Source organism: Panthera tigris, chromosome A3, assembly GCF_018350195.1.
Source record: "Panthera tigris isolate Pti1 chromosome A3, P.tigris_Pti1_mat1.1, whole genome shotgun sequence".
NCBI classification, from domain to species: Eukaryota; Metazoa; Chordata; class Mammalia; order Carnivora; family Felidae; genus Panthera; species Panthera tigris.
Genome location: NC_056662.1, coordinates 24,389,170 through 24,407,687, shown reverse-complemented (window position 1 = coordinate 24,407,687; position 18,518 = coordinate 24,389,170). Strand labels below are relative to the sequence as shown.

The 18,518-nt window shown below is 49.6% G+C and overlaps 2 protein-coding genes across 2 annotated transcripts in view; one reads left to right on the top strand and one right to left on the bottom strand.

The window, feature by feature from the left end:
* The first annotated feature begins 2,870 nt into the window (after positions 1-2,870).
* On the top strand, positions 2,871-4,515 carry MAP1LC3A (microtubule associated protein 1 light chain 3 alpha). The gene is made up of 5 exons (XM_042980565.1): positions 2,871-3,098; positions 3,395-3,450; positions 3,527-3,633; positions 3,896-4,065; positions 4,355-4,515. The coding sequence occupies exons 1-4, from the start codon at positions 3,059-3,061 to the stop codon at positions 4,056-4,058; spliced, it is 366 nt and encodes a 121-aa protein (XP_042836499.1). The 5' UTR covers positions 2,871-3,058; the 3' UTR covers positions 4,059-4,065; positions 4,355-4,515.
* Positions 4,516-4,599: 84 nt separating this feature from the next.
* PIGU (phosphatidylinositol glycan anchor biosynthesis class U) overlaps positions 4,600-18,518 on the bottom strand; it is an 83,452-nt gene continuing 69,533 nt past the window's right edge. The window contains exon 12 of the mRNA XM_007073597.3: positions 4,600-5,182. Within this exon, the coding sequence (XP_007073659.2) occupies positions 5,069-5,182 (114 nt within the window). The 3' untranslated portion in view covers positions 4,600-5,068. The remainder of the gene's footprint in view (positions 5,183-18,518) is intronic.

The window sequence follows — 18,518 nt, the reverse complement described above, 5'->3', positions numbered from 1 at the left end:
ATACCATAGAGTATGGTGTTTTACCATTAAGTACGATGTTTGTTGCAGGTTTGTTTTAGTTTGTTCGGTTGGTCTTGGGGTGGCAGGGAGAACTCCCCTCAAAAACCCTCTGGATCAATTTTTTGAGGTATATTGCTACTCACTTTGTCTATTTCTTTTTGAAATAGTTTTGGCAAATTTCTTTTTCTAGAAAATTGTCCATCTTATCTAAGTTTTAAATTTACTGGCATAAAGTTTATAACATTCTTATTTTTATCATTTCTGCTAGAAATGATAGCAGGTCTATTTGGCACATTAATGTGTATTCTGTGTGTCTTTTCAAAGATCCAGCTTTGCTTTGTGGTCTATCTTAGTATTTTTGTTTTCTTTTCATCAATTTCTGCTCTTCTTTCCACTTTCTTTGGGTTGACCCTGTTACTTTTTTATAATTCTTTAATACTCTGCTTGTAGACTTTCTGTACTTCTTACCTACTATAATTAATAAGGCTATAAATCTTCTATAGGCTGCTTTAGTTGTATTCCCCCAACCCTGAGTTTTTAAGTGTATTCTCATTTTTTTGATCTAAATAGTTTTCATTTCAATAGGATTTCATCTTTGAGTAAAATGTTTTTTAGATGTTTATGTGTCCAAACATTTAGAATTTATTTGGGTCTGGTCTGTGGTCACAGAATATGGTCTTTATGAAACTATTCGATACCTGTTGAGATTCAAGTTGGGGCCATTTTTTATGTCATTTTTTGGTAAATGTTTCTTGTGTGCTTGAAAGTAGCAATACTGGGTTCAGGGTTCCATCAGGGTTCAGTGATCAGGATTATTAATATCTTTCTATATCTTTTTTTGGCTGTTGGGTCTATCAGTTACTGAAAGAAGTCTTAAATCTCTCACTATGATGGAAGATCTGGCAATTTCTCCTTGTATCCTATCACTTTTGTTTTATACATTCAGCCTTTTAGACCTCTAACTTGTATGTTTTATAAGAATTGTTGTCTTCCTACAAGTTGTACTTTTCATCATTTATTGGTCATCCTCTGGATCTCTAATGATGTTTTTTACCTTAAGGCCTTTTCTGTCTGATTTTGCTATAGCTATACCTTCTGGTTAGCTTTTCTCTAGTATACCTTTTCCCATCATTTTACTTTTGGTGCCCTTAAGTTTTAAATGTCCTCTTGTAAACAGCATATAGAGCTGCATTTATTTTTCTTGGCCAGTCTGATCATGTTTTATTTATTTATTTTTAATTTTTTTAATGTTATTTATTTTTTTAATGTTTTTATTTATTTTTGAGACAGAGACAGAGCATGAGCAGGGGAGGGGCAGAGAGAGAGGGAGACACAGAATCCAAAGCAGGCTCCAGGCTCTGAGCTGTCAGCACAGAGCCTGACGCAGGGCTCAAACTCACGGACTGTGAGATCATGACCTGAGCTGAAGCCGGACACTTAACCAACTGAGCCACCCAGGCGCCCCAATGTTATTTATTTTTGAGACAGAGAGCATGAGCCAGGAGACAGGCAGAGAGAGGGGAAGACACGGAATCTGAAGCAGGCTCCAGGCTCTGAGCTGTCAGCACAGAGCCCAAGGTGGGGCTTGTGTATGAGTACGAGATCATGACCTGAGCTGAAGTCAGACGCTCAACCGACTGAGCCACCCAGGCGCCCCTGATCATGTTTTTAATAAGTGAATGTAAAACATTTTTACTCATGTTTTACATTTACTCTGGTTTTGCATCATTTATATACCATTCTTTTTACTTTTTTTTCTCCTTTTCTCTATTGGCAGTTACACTTGCTATTCTTTTAGTGATCCCTTGTAAGTGTCTGAAATACACACTTCCTGAATTCACAATGCTTTGTAAATTATCAGTATCTTTATCCTGTGCCCCTCAAATATATCAAGCCTCTTAGAACACTTGAACTGATTACTCTCTCCAGTCTTCCGGTTGTGTCCTGTGCTCCTTTTGTAACTCCCCAGATTAATCATCACTGTTCATGTTCCACTGTTTATTTACCTACATGTTTACCAGCTTAGTTGCTCACCATTTTTCTTCTTCTCTTTAGAGTTCTGCAAACTCATTACAAAGTGCCACGATGCTACTTTTATTTATCCTGCTCTGGATTTTATGTAAGGATCCTGGTCTTTAATCAAGTCTGGAAGCTCTTCAAGAACTGCCTCTCCCACTTCTTTTCTCTCCTTTTGGAATTCTGACTGGACCTGTGGGTCTTCTCACTTCCCTATTCCTATCACCTCCCCTTTTAGAAGGTCTATCACCTTGTTTCTCTGGTTGCTTCCTTTCAATCCTCCAGTTGCGTGACTTATCTTCTGCTGTGTCCCATCTACTTTCTTGCCTGATCCTTTCAGACTTGAATTTCAAATAGCTTTTTCAATTCTAGAAATTCCTTTGAAAACCTGTGTGTTCCTTTTTAGCATCTTGTTTTCAAGTTGTAATCCCCCCGACCCTAGCTTTCTTTCTCTAACCACGAGCTCCATGGAGGCGAGGTTTTTGGGTTTACTGCCATCGTCACCTCCAGCGCCTCACACCATCGCTTGAAGGGAACGGCCTCCCAGTGTGCTGTGGGATGACTTAGCACCAGGGGGAACGGAAAATGCTGAGCCCCGGACTGGCCCGCGCGCTCTCCCGCTGTCAGAGCTGCGAGTCAGCTCTCTCAACTCCCGGCAGGCTTGCCAGTCTCTCAGCCCCTGCCTCGGGGAGATGGGCCGGCAGCTCATGACGTCACAGGACTGTGACGCGACCTGGGAGCCCAGCCCCGCCCCACCCCTCCGCGGTGCTGGCTTGGAGTCCAGCTCTCTGCGCCATGACGTCACAGGCCCAGGCGGGCGGGTTTTGCGTCGGCCCAATGGGAGCAGTGCGCCGGCCTCCCCTTTAAGGAATGTTGTGACCTGACGTCACCCGGGCGAGTTACCTCCCTGAGCCACCGCCGCCAGGCTCAGCTCGAGAACCGGAGCCCTTGAGCGCGAGGCGCGGAGCCCCCGAATCTCAGCCAGAGCCCCCAAGCCGCGCGTCCCGGAGCCCCGGCCTGCGCGCCCCGCCGGGCCCGCGCGATGCCCTCAGACCGGCCTTTCAAGCAGCGGCGGACCTTCGGTGAGGCCCGGCGGGCAGTCTGCGGGTGTGGAGCGGGGACACGGGGTGGGGGGGAGGTGGGAACCACGACTGACCCTGACTGCCGCAGGCGACGTCAGCCCCGTGACGTCAGACTCAGGCTGGACCCCCCGGGCCGGGAGGCAGGTTCTGGCCTGGGCCGGGGCCTCGCCTCCCAGTCCAGCCGGTGCCAGGCCCTGGGGCCTGACGGCCCCGGGGGCGGGAGCCTGGGGGGCGGGGCCGGTGACGGGCGGGGCAAGCGGGACCTCTTGGCCTTACTGCCTGTCTCCTGTCCGCAGCCGACCGCTGTAAGGAGGTGCAGCAGATCCGCGACCAGCACCCCAGCAAGATCCCGGTGAGTCCCACCGCCCCCTCCCATCCCTGTGGCTCCAGGCCCCGCCCATCTCACGCATCCCCTGCCCCACCCCTAGGTGATCATCGAGCGCTACAAGGGTGAGAAGCAGCTGCCAGTCCTGGACAAGACCAAGTTCCTGGTGCCAGACCATGTCAACATGAGCGAGTTGGTCAAGATCATCCGGTGCGTGGGCAGCAGCAGTCAGAAGGGGCTTGGGGCCTTCTGGGGAGGGTGGGACTTGGGCCCGGGCTTTGGATCCCAGTCCTAGGTAGGTTGGGAAAGGTCAGGGCTGGGGTCTGTGTCAGGTCAGAGGTGAGTGCCTCCAGAAAGGGCTGGGATGGGGGTGGTCTCAGAATCATTGGGGATGGGGCGGGGGGTGTGGTCAGGGCACCACCCACCCAGGAGCCTGGCCCCTCACAGTTGACATGCCCTTCTGCCACCCCAGGCGCCGCCTGCAGCTGAACCCCACGCAGGCCTTCTTCCTGCTGGTGAACCAGCACAGCATGGTGAGCGTGTCTACACCCATCGCCGACATCTACGAGCAGGAGAAGGATGACGATGGCTTCCTCTACATGGTCTACGCCTCCCAGGAAACCTTCGGCTTCTGAAGCAGCAGTAGGGGGGGGGGAGGGGTTGGCCTGGGAATGGGGGAGGGGGGGGGTCCCTGTCAGGCTCTACCCAGGGAGCTCCTGGCTCCTGAACTTAACGGTCTCTGCCCTGGGTGGGCTGGGCAGGGATGCCGCCTCCTAGCCAGGGCGCACCAACCACACCTACTCTGCCCTTGGGTGGGTCCTGGGCCAGTCATTGTTAGGGTTACCCCTCTGGGTGCTGGCTGGGATGCGGGAGGATAGGGAAGAGCTCCCAGCACCCCTGCTCCGTGTGGTTTGTCTTTTTCTTTTTTTAGGCCCCTGCCCATCTGCCCCTCCCTCACCTGAGGCGCTGCCCCCCTGCCTGGACCTGCCCACCCCTGAAAGACTGGCCCCTGGCTCACCTGGTCTTGACAAGGTGTACGGATCTGTGGTCATTGTCCCTCTGCAGAATAAAGATTGCTCAGGCCTGCCTGGCCCTTTGCCTCCAGCTGCTTGGGGAATGGGGGGGGTGGGAGCTGCTGGCGGGTGGGGTGGGAGTAGGCTGCCCTACAGCAGTCTCAGCTGGCCAGGGCACAAACTTGTGTGTTGTGGACTTGGGGCTCATTCTAGAAACCCACACCAGTATGTAGTATACCTGTAGTATACCACGGTGGTGTTAGGGGCCAAGCCCACCTCTTCCAGGAGTGCAGTGTGGGCCCAGGATCGATTTCTTTGTAACAAAAAACCATTTATTAAGTAGTCACAACCTAACAAACCCTGCTCACCTGCTTCTTCCCCTTTCGAGCCTCGGAGGGGGCTCCCCGGTGTGCAGAACCACAAAGTGGGGGTCCAAGTGGAGGAGCTCCTGGCTATTCCCCATTGGCCTTGCTGCCAGCCATGGCTCCTCTCTGGTGCCAGAGATTTGTAACCCTGGACTCGAACCTCATCTGCCGGAGGCCTCCTCTGCTGGCAACTCTGGCTAGGGGGCTTGGCCCAGCTTCTGGCCCTTCCACCCCCTGAAGTCCATGCAGCCCTGTGCCCAGCCAGGCCTACTTGAGCACAAGCATGGCCTCCGTGCCGTCCTTGGCAGTCAAGTAGAGACCATGTGTGAGGTAGTACTCCCGCCGCAGGAAGGCATAGAAGTAATCGGAGATGAGCAGGATCTGGGGGGAGAGAGAAGGTGTGAGAAGCTCTGCGGAACCTACCCCTGAACCTTGGGTCTCTGAGAGGGTAGGCGGGTGTTGGGGTGACCCTGCCCAGGGACTCCTACCTCAGGGCCTAAACTGACCCCACAAGGTCTTGCATTGCCCCTCTCCACCCCTGTGCCCCTGTATTGCCCCTCTCCACCCCTGTGGGGTTCACGCCACCTTCCCAGGCCCTGGCCTCTGCACTCCAGAATGTACCTCTGCAGCCAGTGGCCCTTCCAACCTCACCTCTTGGGTGCCCACAGGCTCCTCCATGGTACAGCTGAGCCCCCGGTCAAAGCTGCTGCTCCCATGGTGAACCCATGCCCCCATCTTCCCTCCAGGTTCTTAGGCCACAGAATAACCTGATACTTCTCCTGGACACAAGGCCACTAAGTCCTGGCAGTTTTATCTCCCAAACTCTCAGATCCACCCATTTCTACCTGTTCTTACAGCTACCACCCTGGACGAAGCCACTGTCATCGAAACAACAGCAATCTCTGCTCTGGGCTCCTTGGTCTCAGGCCTCCCGCACCCTTGACCCCACCAATCCATTCTCCCTCGCAGCCAGAGGATGCTTTTCAAAATAAATCTAGGCCTATTACTTCCCAGCTAAAAGTCCTCCAAAGGCTTCCTGGGGCTCCTAGGATGAAGATCAGACTCTTTTGGGGCTCTGAGGCCTTGTACCTGGTCCCTGCCCCATGTGCATGCCTCACCCTCTCACCTGCTCCACCTCACTCAGCTCCAGCCACACTGGCTTCTTTCCTTTTGCTGCAGGATCTCTGCTGTTTCCTCTGCCTGCAATGTTCTCTTCCCTTTCATCCAGCCAACATCTGCTTACCCTTCAGGTCTCAGGAAAGATCACTTCCTTAGAGAAGCCCTCCCACACCCCCAGATTGGGTCTTGGCCCCATTAACCTCTACTTGGTAACACAAACTCATCCAAATTGCAGTTTTTCTTTCATCTGTGTGACTGCCTGATGATTGTGCCTCCTCCCCTGGACTGGGCAGGGTCCCCGAGGCGTTCTACCACCATGGTATCCGTGACCAGCTCAGTCGGCCTTTCCTGGATAGGCCACAGAATCCAAAGGGCCCCAGAAGCTCAGTACTATCCCCCTCACAGAAGCCCAGAGAGGAATAAGGACTTGTGCTGTTTTACAATCCCATTCATCCCAAGACTCCCAGTGCCCGGGGCAGGAGGAGCAGAGCCCTGCTGCATGGCAGGATGTGGGGAAAGGGGCTCACAGCCCCATTTCTCAGCCACTTAGAGGCCTCTTAGACCATTAGTATCAACCACCTTGTTGGCATAGATGGGAAGATGGAAGCCCAGTGGAGGAGTGGAGGGGGAACACCCAGCTAGGGTCTTAGAACAGGTCAGAGGTTGAGCTGAGCCTGGGATCTTGGCCTCTGACCTCCGGAGACCCCTGTCCTGGACAGCTTCATACTGTGGGCAGGAAGGAGAACACAGAGGGGCCTGAAGGAAAAGCTGAGGACCTACACCAGAGGAAACTGAGGCACAAAAGGTTCAATAGTTGGCCTGAGACTACACATGAGAGCTGGCCTAGTGGCCGTGACGCTGCAGCAAGGTGATCTACCTGGGGCCCAGTCTGCCACAGGGCAGAGAACTCGCAGCTGAGGGTATCCGTGGAGCTAACAGTCCAGGGACCCCCCCAAGGCTTTGCTCCACAGCTGCCCGTGGCGGGCAGTTACCACAGCAAAGGCTGACCTCACATCCTGCAGCCCCTTTCTCACCTAGGCCCAAGGTGTCTGGTCTGGAGCTGTGGCTAAGCTGGGAGCCAGATGTGATGAGGATCAAATGCAAAGTCACAATTCACAATAAAACAAATGAACCAACTCCAGTGTCACACAAAATCAGCAGCACAAGGATTAGAAAGTCAAAATACAAGGTATTAGGTTGAACCATATGAAATGGCCATTTTTGCAGATCAAAAATGGTTGCATATTGGAAAGTTCATATAGTTCAATTTAATATAAAATGGGGGAAAAAACCAGAGTATGTATGTTATTTACAAGTAACAAAACAAATAACTAAGCCCTTAGGGAACCATTCTTTTTCCTTATAATCCTTAACATTGTAAATTATGTATATGTATTATATTGATTAAAGAAATAAATTAAAAGCAACCAGCTCATACATGACTGAATAAATGAGAGAGAATTGCTTTTGGAACCATTACAGAAGAATTCCAAATAACATACCTCACCCAGGAGGTGCAGCTTAGTTCTTCCTACTCCCCACCCTCTGCCCCCAAGGGTGGGCTAGGAGAGGTAACTTCCAAAGAACAGAGCAGGGAAAGAGAAAATAGTAATTCTATCCTGAAGAAGCCCTGCAAACACTATCTTGAACAAATGAAGGGTAACATCATTATGAAATCAGGTGGCTAGCATGTACCGACTGAGCATTCCAAAAATCCAAACCCCCAACTTATGAAAAGAAAAGCGTAAGAAGTCCAAAATGGGGACACTCTATAAGATACTTGGCCAGCGCTCCTCAAGACTGTCCAGGTCATGAGAAATTAGGAAAGATTGAGAAAGCAGGCAGAGGACATGGGGAAGACAGGACACTTAAATGTAATGTGGTTCCCTGGCTTAGATCATGGGTGTGGAGCATATGGGAACTTTCTATATCTAAAGTTATTCTGGAATTTAAAAGTTTATTTTAAAAAAGCAATATGTTATTATCTGCAGCTATATAAGTGAATCTCAAAAATATTTTGCTGCTGGGGTACCTGGGTGGCTGAATCAGTTAAGTGTCCAACTCTTGATTTCAGCTCAGGTCATGATCTCACAGTTCATGGGACTGAGCCCCACATTGGGCTCTGAGCTGACAGCATGGAACCTGCTTAGGATTTTCTCTCCCCCTTCTCTTTCCTTTCCCCACTCACGCTTGTGTGTGCATGTTCTCTCTCAAAATAAATAAATTTAAAATTTTTGCTGAATGAAAGGCAGCTTCAGAAAGTGTACATGTTATGGGTATTGAGGAGGGCACCTTTTGGGATGAGCACTGGGTGTTGTATGGAAACCAATTTGACAATAAACTTCATATATTGAAAAAATAAAAAAAATTATAAAAAAAGAAAATGTACATGTTAAGATTTGTGTTTTTCACTTTATATAAATTTCATATAAGAAAAACATAAGTAAGTATTGAGCTCTGGTTAATAATATACATGCTAAGATATTTAGCAGGAAATATAGTGATATCTATACTTTGTGGGTTTTTTTAAAATTTTATTTAAATCCAGGGGCGCCTGGGTGGTTCAGTCGGTTAAGCGTCCGACTTCGGCTCAGGTCATGATCTCACGGTCCGTGAGTTCGAGCCCCGCGTCGGGCTCTCTGCTGACAGCTCAGAGCCTGGAGCCTGTTTCAGATTCTGTGTCTCCCTCTCTCTGACCCTCCCCCATTCATGCTCTGTCTCTCTCTGTCTCAAAAATAAATAAACATTAAAAAAATTTTTTTTAATTTTATTTAAATCCAAATTAGTTAACATATAGTGTAATAATGATTAAAATAAGGGATTGAGGGATGGATAATTTGTGATCACAAAAGTATAGTAAAATGTTAACGGTAGAGTCTAGGTGGTAGGTATATGGGCGTTCAATGTTAAATCTTTCAACTTTGCTGTGTCTGTGAAAATTTTCATGATAAAGTGTAAGGGGAGGGTGGTATGGAGGGAAGAGTCCTGTGTGCCGGCTTGATCTGTCTGGAACCAAAGGTCAGTGTTCCCGATTGGGTGACCTGACCCTGGCCTATGGGGAAGGCATCTTGGGGACATCAGGCTGGCCTAGAGGCTTGGCTCTTTGAGACACCCCTAGCTAGTAACAGGCTGGCCAAGACAACCTCCCTCTTCTGACCTTGGGGCTTTCCATTTGGGCTAAGGAGCAGGGATTTCAGGCCCTGGGATTCAAGCTATACAGCAGCTACAGATCCAGAGCCCCTCTGCCCAGTCTAGGTGGGGGAAGTTGGGCAAGGAGCAATGGAAAGAGCATGGACAAGTTAGTGGTTGTGTGACCCTATGTAAGTCACTTTCCCAAATCTAAGCTGCATTTTCCTCATCTGTAAAGTGAGTGATAAAACTAGTTTACTCACAATGGTGGCTCCCCCAGTCTTTGCTCTGTCCCTGTGTGTTTTCAGAGACCTGAAGAACAGCCCATTCTTTATTTTTATTTATTTTTTATTTTAAGAAGATTCCATGCCCAATGTGGGGCTCGAACACATGACCCTGAGATCTAGGGTCACATGCTGTACTGACTGAGCTGGCCAGGCGCCTGAGAAGCCCATTCTTTTTTTTTTTTTTTTTTAATTTTTTTTTTTAACGTTTATTTATTTTTGAGACAGAGAGAGACAGAGCATGAACGGGGGAGGGTCAGAGAGAGAGGGAGACACAGAATCGGAAACAGGCTCCAGGCTCTGAGCCATCAGCCCAGAGCCTGACGCAGGGCTCGAACTCACGGACCGCGAGATCGTGACCTGAGCTGAAGTCAGACGCTTAACCGACTGAGCCACCCAGGCGCCCCAAGAAGCCCATTCTTTAAAGTGGCCCTTAAGAGCTGTGGCTGGACTCCTTAGCTTCTCTCTTGCCATCAACCAAGTCCTGCCAATCCCCTTCCTCAGACTTCCACCTCAGCCTCCTTTTATCCCTCCCACTGCCACCTCTTTCCAGAAGGCCTCCTGCATCCTCCTGGCCCCTGAGGGATCTCTCTCAGGTTCTCAGTGTCTATCTGTCTGTCTGTCTCTCTCCCTCTCACACACACACACACACACACACGAACAAACCCTTCACTTGTCTGCTCAGAAGCCCCCAGTGCCCCACTCTGCCCCGCACCACACCCACATGCCCAAGGAGCCCTGAACACAGCCTGGTCCTGAAAACACTTTGTGGCCACACCTCACTGCCTCAGCTGGAATGGCTCTTCCCACAAAGGGCTCCTGCTTATCCCTAGAGAGGAATCATCTGCATCTCCTGCCCCAGATTCTTCCCTAACCCCATGCTCAGTTATGTGATCCCTGGGATGAAGTCACTTCCTGTTGGCCTCCCAACCAGATGGGATGGCATCTGCTCCAGCTCTGTGACCCCAGACCCAGGAAAGGGCTGGCACTCTGGGAGTGCTTTGCTGGTCCCCTCCCCCTTTTGAGGGCTCAGTCAGACCACATTTCTCTCACTGGCAGCCATGACGGTTCCAGCACTATCTTTTGGGCCACGATGAAGATTTAATGAGGTAGCTGATAAAAGCATGGCCAGTGACAGGGAGAGGCACTTCACAAGTGGAATAAAATGGTTAGAACATGCTCCATTACAGGGTGGGGAAGTGGAGAGACAGGGAAACCAACAACTTCTGGGTAGCTGCTCCGGACCAGGCTCTTTAATTTAAAAAATCATTAGAGGGTTGGGGGATGGGCAAAATGGGTGAAGGGGAGTGGGAAGTACAGGCTTCCCATCATGGAATGAAAAGTCACAGGAATGAAAGGTACAGCACAGGGACCAGTCAATGGCACTGTAATAGCGCTGCATGGGGACAGATGGCAGTTACACTTCTAGGCACAGCATAAGTGAGCTGTCCGATCACTAGGCTGTACACCTGAAACCAATGTAACATTGTGTGTCAACTGGACTTGAATTTAAAAAAAGCACATCACTGAATTTTCACAACATTCCGGGGTAGGGTTTAAAAGCCCCACTCAGAGATGAGCAAACTCCAAGCTCAAGGGTCTTGCCCAGGGTCACATGGGAGTAAGGGAAGCATTTGGGCTGCAATGCCAGTCCTGCCTGAGGCCCAAGCCCTACTTCTTCCCATCCTCCCCACAGCCCCTCCCAGTTAAGGATTCCGGGGAGCGAAAGGTCTGTAAGCACACATGTGGGTCCTGTTATGGGCCCATGCTGGCCCTTGGTCTACACTAACACCCCTGATGAGGCTGTGCTCCCAGGTCCCAGTCCTGACACTTAGCCAGGAAGAGAGTTTTTTGGGAAAAGGCAAAATAAGTATCAGAGACATCCGAGCCAGTGAAGGCTGTTACCTCGGTGCGTCTAGAAGCTGTGGGGCTCACAAGAGCAGCCTCGGCCAACACTGGCACCTAGGCTGCCAACTTCCCAGAGAAGCAGCTGCTGTCACCCCAGGCATGTCGCAGTTCCCCAGGTCTACTGCTTGGGCTGGAGATGCTGACACTGGACAGCTAACCTGCACCTGCGGGAGCTCACGTGGTTGTTACCATCAACAATCAAAGCACAGCATCCTCTGCCTACGCTGCCTGGGGTCCAGGAACGTGGGAGCCAGAGGGGCCGACGGCTGACTCGTGGAGCTGGACGGGGCTTTGGCATGACCCAACCCAGGCCTGAGTGGACACATGTGGGAGATGATGGCGGAGATAGCTCCACCCTCTATCTCTAAAGATGCAAAGTAACGGGAAAGTCACTATACCTCCGTCTTGGGGTCTGGAAGGCCACAATGTAAGACCAAAGCCGGTATGATGGCAATTGTCATCCAGGTGGCTCTTTTCAATTCACAAAAGCTTTCCTCACCCAACTCTGTACTGAGTCCTCACAGCCACCCTTCTTGTAGGCAGAGAAACGGAGGCCGCTATCACCTCTCACCAGATTTAAACAGCCTCCCTGGGCTCCAGATTCCAGCTCACACCCCTCACCTCTCCCCCTCCTGGCATGGTGAGGTTTTCCAACCAAAGATGGGATCACAGTTATCCTCAGCCTAAAACCACAGACTCAGCCCAGTACTCAGCATGCTAGGGCTCCCACCCTCTGGCAGGGCACGCCAGCCCCGCAGAACTGCCTTCCACACTCCCTCACTCATGCTCTCTTCCTCCCAGGTCTCACCACCCAGAGCCAGGTTTGCATCTACCCGCCCCGGGGATGCCACGTACAGGCTGCCTCCCCACAGAAGCTTCCTTACCCGCCTCAGCTCTGAGCTCCCCAGCCTCTTTAACCCATCCACAGCACCACCCGGCTGCCCTGACCCTGACCGGTTCCTTTTCTTTCTCTCCCACAGACCTTGGGCTCCGAGGAGGCAGGGCTGTGTCTCATTCACACTCTGCTAGCAGAGTGCCTGGCACATAACAAATGCCCAATATATACAAATAAATTAATTAGGCCCAAGAATTTATGTGACTTGCCTAAGGCCAGCGAGCCATGACAGAGGGGCTGGGAGTCACCATCGAGGCTAGACCTCCAAACCCAGGCTTTCTGCTGGCCTTGCCCCCCTATATTTAGCTCAGGCTTTTCCTGTCACTCTGGCTGTAGGAGGAGAGAAGGCAGGGAAGGGCCTGTGAGAGCCATGCTTGGGATGCTGAGCACAGAGTTTGAAGACAGGAGGGATGAAGGAATGAATGAAGACCTGGCAAAATGCCACCTGGAAGGAAAGCAAAGTAAACACACACACTGAGCTGGACGACAGCAAGGGCTCCAGCCTGGGCCACAGGCCCCTCGTGTCAGGAGGAAGACCTCTTCCCCCACCGCCCCACACACATACCCTGGATCTTGCAGTCAGGACCACACACAAAGCACGGATTAAATCTGAAATGGGCCCTGGCTGTCCACAAATGGGGGCTATGCACCACCCAAACACTGATGATCTGCCCAACATGTCCCCAGACATTTATTTCCTCATTGTCCCATTCCCCAGAATGACACGCCAGACCAACTGAAAGGTAATTCCAGGAGACAGGACTGTGGTTTCATTTGTGCTGGAGCAAATAAGCCAGTCCTGAGCAGGACCCAACATGTCAGAGGGCTTGTGGCAGGACCCCAGGGCTCCAGGCTTCCTTGAAGACAGCAGAATGGCCAAGGCAGGGCCAGCCTAGGATCTACAGGTTCTATACTACAAGGAGAAGGGATCAGAGCCGGCAGCCCATGGTGAGGAGGCAGCAGTTCATGGACCTGCTGGGACACTCTCTGAACACTGGGGATCCATTTTGGACACAGACACAGAACAGGAGCGGGGCTTTCAGGGTCAACCACGTGGGGTCTGGCTCTGACCCCCTAGGAATCCAGCAGGACCTGCCACAGGCCCAGCTTTGTCCTAAACAGATACTAGGACTGGGAGGTTAGGGTACACAGGATTATACGGGATCACTGGTCATAAAATGTGGTTTCGGATTCCAGCTCATTCCATTTATTTATCAATAAACAGTCACTGAATATTCCTGGTGCTGGTGTTACACTTGTGAAGAAGACAGACCTGGAGCTGCCCTCATGGAACCTCCAGTGTAAGAAGAGGACACGATAAATGAGCATAAATAAACACACCCCTCAGAGCTTGGGGACTTCCAGGCCTCCACTTGGTCATTTGTACTGGTGCCTCCCTCAAAAGGCAGTTATAAGGGGACTAAGTGTATTCCTTATTATACAAGAACAAAGAAAAACAGCTTAAGAAGCTATCAGGAGGGGAGCAGCTCCATCAACTGTGGTGAGGCACTTCCCTCTTATACGAACAAGAAAAGATCACCAAGATGTTTTATTGAAAGGAAAAAAGTCACACTTCATCATGTTGCCAATAATAAAACCCACACACACAAATAAAGCTCTTCTCCAGGAGCACACAAGTACATGGGAACGTACAAGGAAAGGTCCAGAAGGCCACACAAGCACATGATCCAGAAGATTAAAGGGATCATATGGGCCTGGCTCCTAGTAGGCACTCTTTAAACATGAGCCACTATTAATTATAATTTTAGGGGGAGATTTCCTTATGTTTCCTGTTTTTAAGCTGAATTAGGGTGAGTCAGATGTTTTATCTTACTCCTTTAAAAAAGCTAAATTTAAACACGTTACTTTTTGTTTATATATAATCTTTGATGACTATTTTTCTTCTGCTGGTTGCTGACCTGCAGAAGAAAAGAGTTTTGTTTTTTTGTTAAAAAAAAAAAAAAAAAGGGAAGAAGTTTGTTTTGTCCGAATGTTTCCCTGGGAATTTGCTCTGGGTATCTGAATAGCAGGTCACTGGTGCTATTTCTCATGTTAACATATGATAATAGCAACAGGACCTACACATGCCCAAATCCAGGGAGGCTGCGTTGTCATCCCTGGTTTTAAGAACACTACAACCCAATAAGTCAGTCAGAGAAAGACAAATATCATAATTATGACTTCACTCATATGTGGAATTTAAGATACAAAACAGATGAACAAAAGGGAAGGGAAGGGAAGCAAAAATAATATAAAAACAGAGAGGGAGACAAATCATAAGAGATTCTTCAATACAGAGAACAAACTGAGGGTTGCTGGCGGGGTGGGGGGGGATAGGCTAAATGGGCGAGGGGCATTAAGGAGGGCACTTGTTGGGATAAGCACTGGGTGTTATATGTAAGTGATGAATCACTAAATTCTCCTCCTGAGACCATTATTACACTATATATTAACTAACTTGGATTTAAATTAAAAAAACAGTAAGTTTAAAAAATTTTTTTTAAAAAATCAAAAAGTTTTCTGCCCATAAAAAAAAACAACACTGCAAATCAAAGAAGTCAAGTTACTTGCTGAAGTGAGGAAGTAGAAGAGGACCTCAACCAACCAATCTACCTCAATCTCTCCTCCTCCCCCACCTTTCTTACACATGTGCATGAGCGTGCATGCACACACACCCTATGGATGTTTTACTGTTGTCATTTCCTGGTTACTGACTCTGAGGCACAATTATAATTAACAAATGATCCATGCCACATGCTGAAAAATACTTAATGGCCCCAAGGGGAAAGGATGGAGCCTAAGTCACTGGTTTATCTGCCAGTGTAACTAAGAATTTACCAACACAGATTGTTGTATAACAGAGTGTGGCACTGACCAACTCAAACAGGGCAGGACTTAAAATCTGTGGGTCAAGGTGCTCTCTGCATTCAGCAATGATGGACTGGGCTCCTGATGCCTGCTGAAAACCCAGCTCTTCCCAGGACAGCTTGATCAGTCTTGCCCAGGGAGGGGAGAGGGAGGACCAAGAACTCTAAGACATCATTCCAGCTAGAAGAGCTGAAAACAGCCAGCTGTGGGATTGAAGGTGTGTCCCCAAATGCCATACATCTCAATGGCAGCACTGACTGTAGGTCAGATGGAAGTGGACCTGGCTTGAGCTGTGGAGACATGTAGGGGCTTCATCAGCCACAGAGACCAGGTTCTGGCAGAAGCTGGAGAAGGGTTAAGGACAGAGCTGCTAGCCACTAACCTCTGCCAGAGGGGTGCCCTGGCCCCCAACCTGCCCACTTCCCAGACCTTTCACTCTCCAAGTGTAAAAGGCCCAGCTGCTACTCCTTGCTCCCCAGGGCATTCCCTGACCACTCATAACAGGAAAGGTTCCCTCTAGATTCCTCCAGAGGTTACTCTCCCCACTTGGCCATTAATCACACAATGTTCTCCCTGGCTATCTTTGTTTCATTCATTCATTCAACAAGTGTTTGCTAAACACCTGCCCTCTGCCAAACCCAAAGCTGCCTGCAGTGGGAAGGACAGGCAGATCTCTGCTGGCAAGAAGCTTACAAGCAGGTCTGGTCTGGGAGGCAGAGAGAGAAACAAGTAATGTAAAGTTACAAACTGGGATAAGTGCTTGGAAGAAACAAACAGGGGGCTAAGAAGAGACAGTGAGGCAGGGGAATCTTGTGGAAGGCCTTTTTAAGGAGCAGATACTCAACAATTTACTAAAATTCTAAATGTCTCATATTTGTCCTCTGTTGCTCCCAAACAGCCTGAAGGCAGGTGTGTATAACCCTCATGAGGGGCACTCTTCTACCTCAGTCAATGCTCCAGGACAGGGACAGGACTTGAGTGACTGCCTTGGTGAATAAGTGCCCCATGTGATATGTCCCTTTAGTGATCTGGCAGCAGCAGCCACAAAGCCCAAACAAAGCCAGCAGTCCCAGAAAACACTCGACCTGACAAAGTTGTCTGACTCAGAGCCACAGAGTCCAGACCCAAGGTGGCCGATGACAAAGGTGTGCCAATGTCTGCACAACTGCCAGTTTATAAGCACTACAGACCACAGCTAAGAGCCACGGAGGTTGGTATGACCTGTCTGAAGGGCAATATGGCAATATCTGCCAAAAATGCACAATGCACATGTCCTCTGATCCAGTAAATCCCACCACCTGGAGTTTACCTTAAGAAAATGGTATATGAAGGGCACCTGGGTGGGTCTGTTGGTTAAGCATCCGACTTTGGCTGAGGCCATGATCTCACGGTTCATGAGTTTGAGTCCCACATCGGGCTCTGTGGAGACAGTGCCAAGCCTGTTTGGGATTTTCGCTCTTACCTCTCTCTCTGCCCCTCCCCTGCTGGAGCTTTCTCACTCTCTCTCAAAATAAATAAATAAAAATCTTAGAAAAGAAAAAGAAAAAGAGGAGAGGAGAGGAAACGAGGAGAGGAGAGGAGAGGAAACGAGGAGAGGAGAGGAGAGGAAACGAGGAGAGGAGAGGAGAGGAGAGGAAACGAGGAGAGGAGAGGAGAGGAGAGGAAACGAGGAGAGGAGAGGAGAGGAGAGGAAACGAGGAGAGGAGAGGAGAGGAGAGGAAACGAGGAGAGGAGAGGAGAGGAAACGAGGAGAGGAGAGGAGAGGAAACGAGGAGAGGAGAGGAGAGGAAACGAGGAGAGGAGAGGAGAGGAAACGAGGAGAGGAGAGGAGAGGAAACGAGGAGAGGAGAGGAGAGGAAACGAGGAGAGGAGAGGAGAGGAAACGAGGAGAGGAGAGGAGAGGAAACGAGGAGAGGAGAGGAGAGGAAACGAGGAGAGGAGAGGAGAGGAAACGAGGAGAGGAGAGGAGAGGAAACGAGGAGAGGAGAGGAGAGGAAACGAGGAGAGGAGAGGAGAGGAAACGAGGAGAGGAGAGGAGAGGAAACGAGGAGAGGAGAGGAGAGGAAACGAGGAGAGGAGAGGAGAGGAAACGAGGAGAGGAGAGGAGAGGAAACGAGGAGAGGAGAGGAGAGGAAACGAGGAGAGGAGAGGAGAGGAAACGAGGAGAGGAGAGGAGAGGAAACGAGGAGAGGAGAGGAGAGGAAACGAGGAGAGGAGAGGAGAGGAAACGAGGAGAGGAGAGGAGAGGAAACGAGGAGAGGAGAGGAAACGAGGAGAGGAGAGGAAACGAGGAGAGGAGAGGAAACGAGGAGAGGAGAGGAAACGAGGAGAGGAGAGGAAACGAGGAGAGGAGAGGAAACGAGGAGAGGAGAGGAAACGAGGAGAGGAGAGGAAACGAGGAGAGGAGAGGAAACGAGGAGAGGAGAGGAAACGAGGAGAGGAGAGGAAACGAGGAGAGGAGAGGAAACGAGGAGAGGAGAGGAAACGAGGAGAGGAGAGGAAACGAGGAGAGGAGAGGAAACGAGGAGAGGAGAGGAAACGAGGAGAGGAGAGGAAACGAGGAGAGGAGAGGAAACGAGGAGAGGAGAGGAAACGAGGAGAGGAGAGGAAACGAGGAAAAGAAAAAAGAAAAAGAAAGAAAAGAGAAAGAGAAAAAGAAAACACTATATGAGATTCAATGGAAGGATGCCCAAGGCATTTATAGCATTTATTCTGTTTATAGCAGAACCACCAGAAGAAACCTCAACGTCCATCAGTAGGGGCCTACCTAGTCAAATAAATCAAGCTCCTCCTACCCACAGGCTCTCAGAACCATTATCAAGAGGAGATCACGAAGTGAAAAACTGCAAGCCAAAGAGCAGCACCTAGAGTAGGAGGCCATTTCTTTATATAAACAAGAAAGCTCTGTATGTGTGCATACGTACTGAGAGCTGTCCGTAAAGGCACAGAGAATGTCTGCAAAGATGCATCAAACTGATCCTGATCATGATATATGCCCTGGGATGGGAAGACATGGACCTTTTTGTTCCATATGCTTCTATTTTGTTTGCTTTCTCATCCCAGCAATGAATTCAGGTATTACTTGTGTGACTAAAAGTACATTTTAAAAAGATTAAAAGACAAAGGTAAAAGACAATGCCAAGAGCTCAGCCTGAATTTTCTCCATAGCTCAGCCACTAGCACACTCCTTTTGTTCCCAACCCCAGCCCTATTTTCCAACAATTCAGTCTCTCCTGCCTTAGAAGTCACCTGAGCACTTGCAAACACCTCCCATGCCATTTACAGAGACCCTCCCTCCTAATGGCAACCACAGGGGGGAAAAGCTGTTATCTGGCAAGTTCCACAAATACTTCATAATCACTGCAACTGTATTTCTGACCCACACCTGACACTTATGACCTGATGACAAGCTGTGGACTATTTCAGTGGAGATTGCCAAGCCCCACAGAGGCCCAGGGCAGGTCCAATGCCCTCACATGCCAGCCATCACTTTCAAAGGATAATTAAGGGATTT

What these genes read in the sequence shown, in the direction of transcription:
- MAP1LC3A (XM_042980565.1), top strand. Translation starts at nt 3,059, where the DNA reads ATGCCCTCAGACCGGCCTTTCAAGCAGCGGCGGACCTTCG. An exon ending in CAAGCAGCGGCGGACCTTCG is followed by an intron (nt 3,099 to 3,394) that starts GTGAGGCCCGGC and finishes TCCTGTCCGCAG; the next exon opens with CCGACCGCTGTAAGGAGGTG. An exon ending in AGCACCCCAGCAAGATCCCG is followed by an intron (nt 3,451 to 3,526) that starts GTGAGTCCCACC and finishes CCCCACCCCTAG; the next exon opens with GTGATCATCGAGCGCTACAA.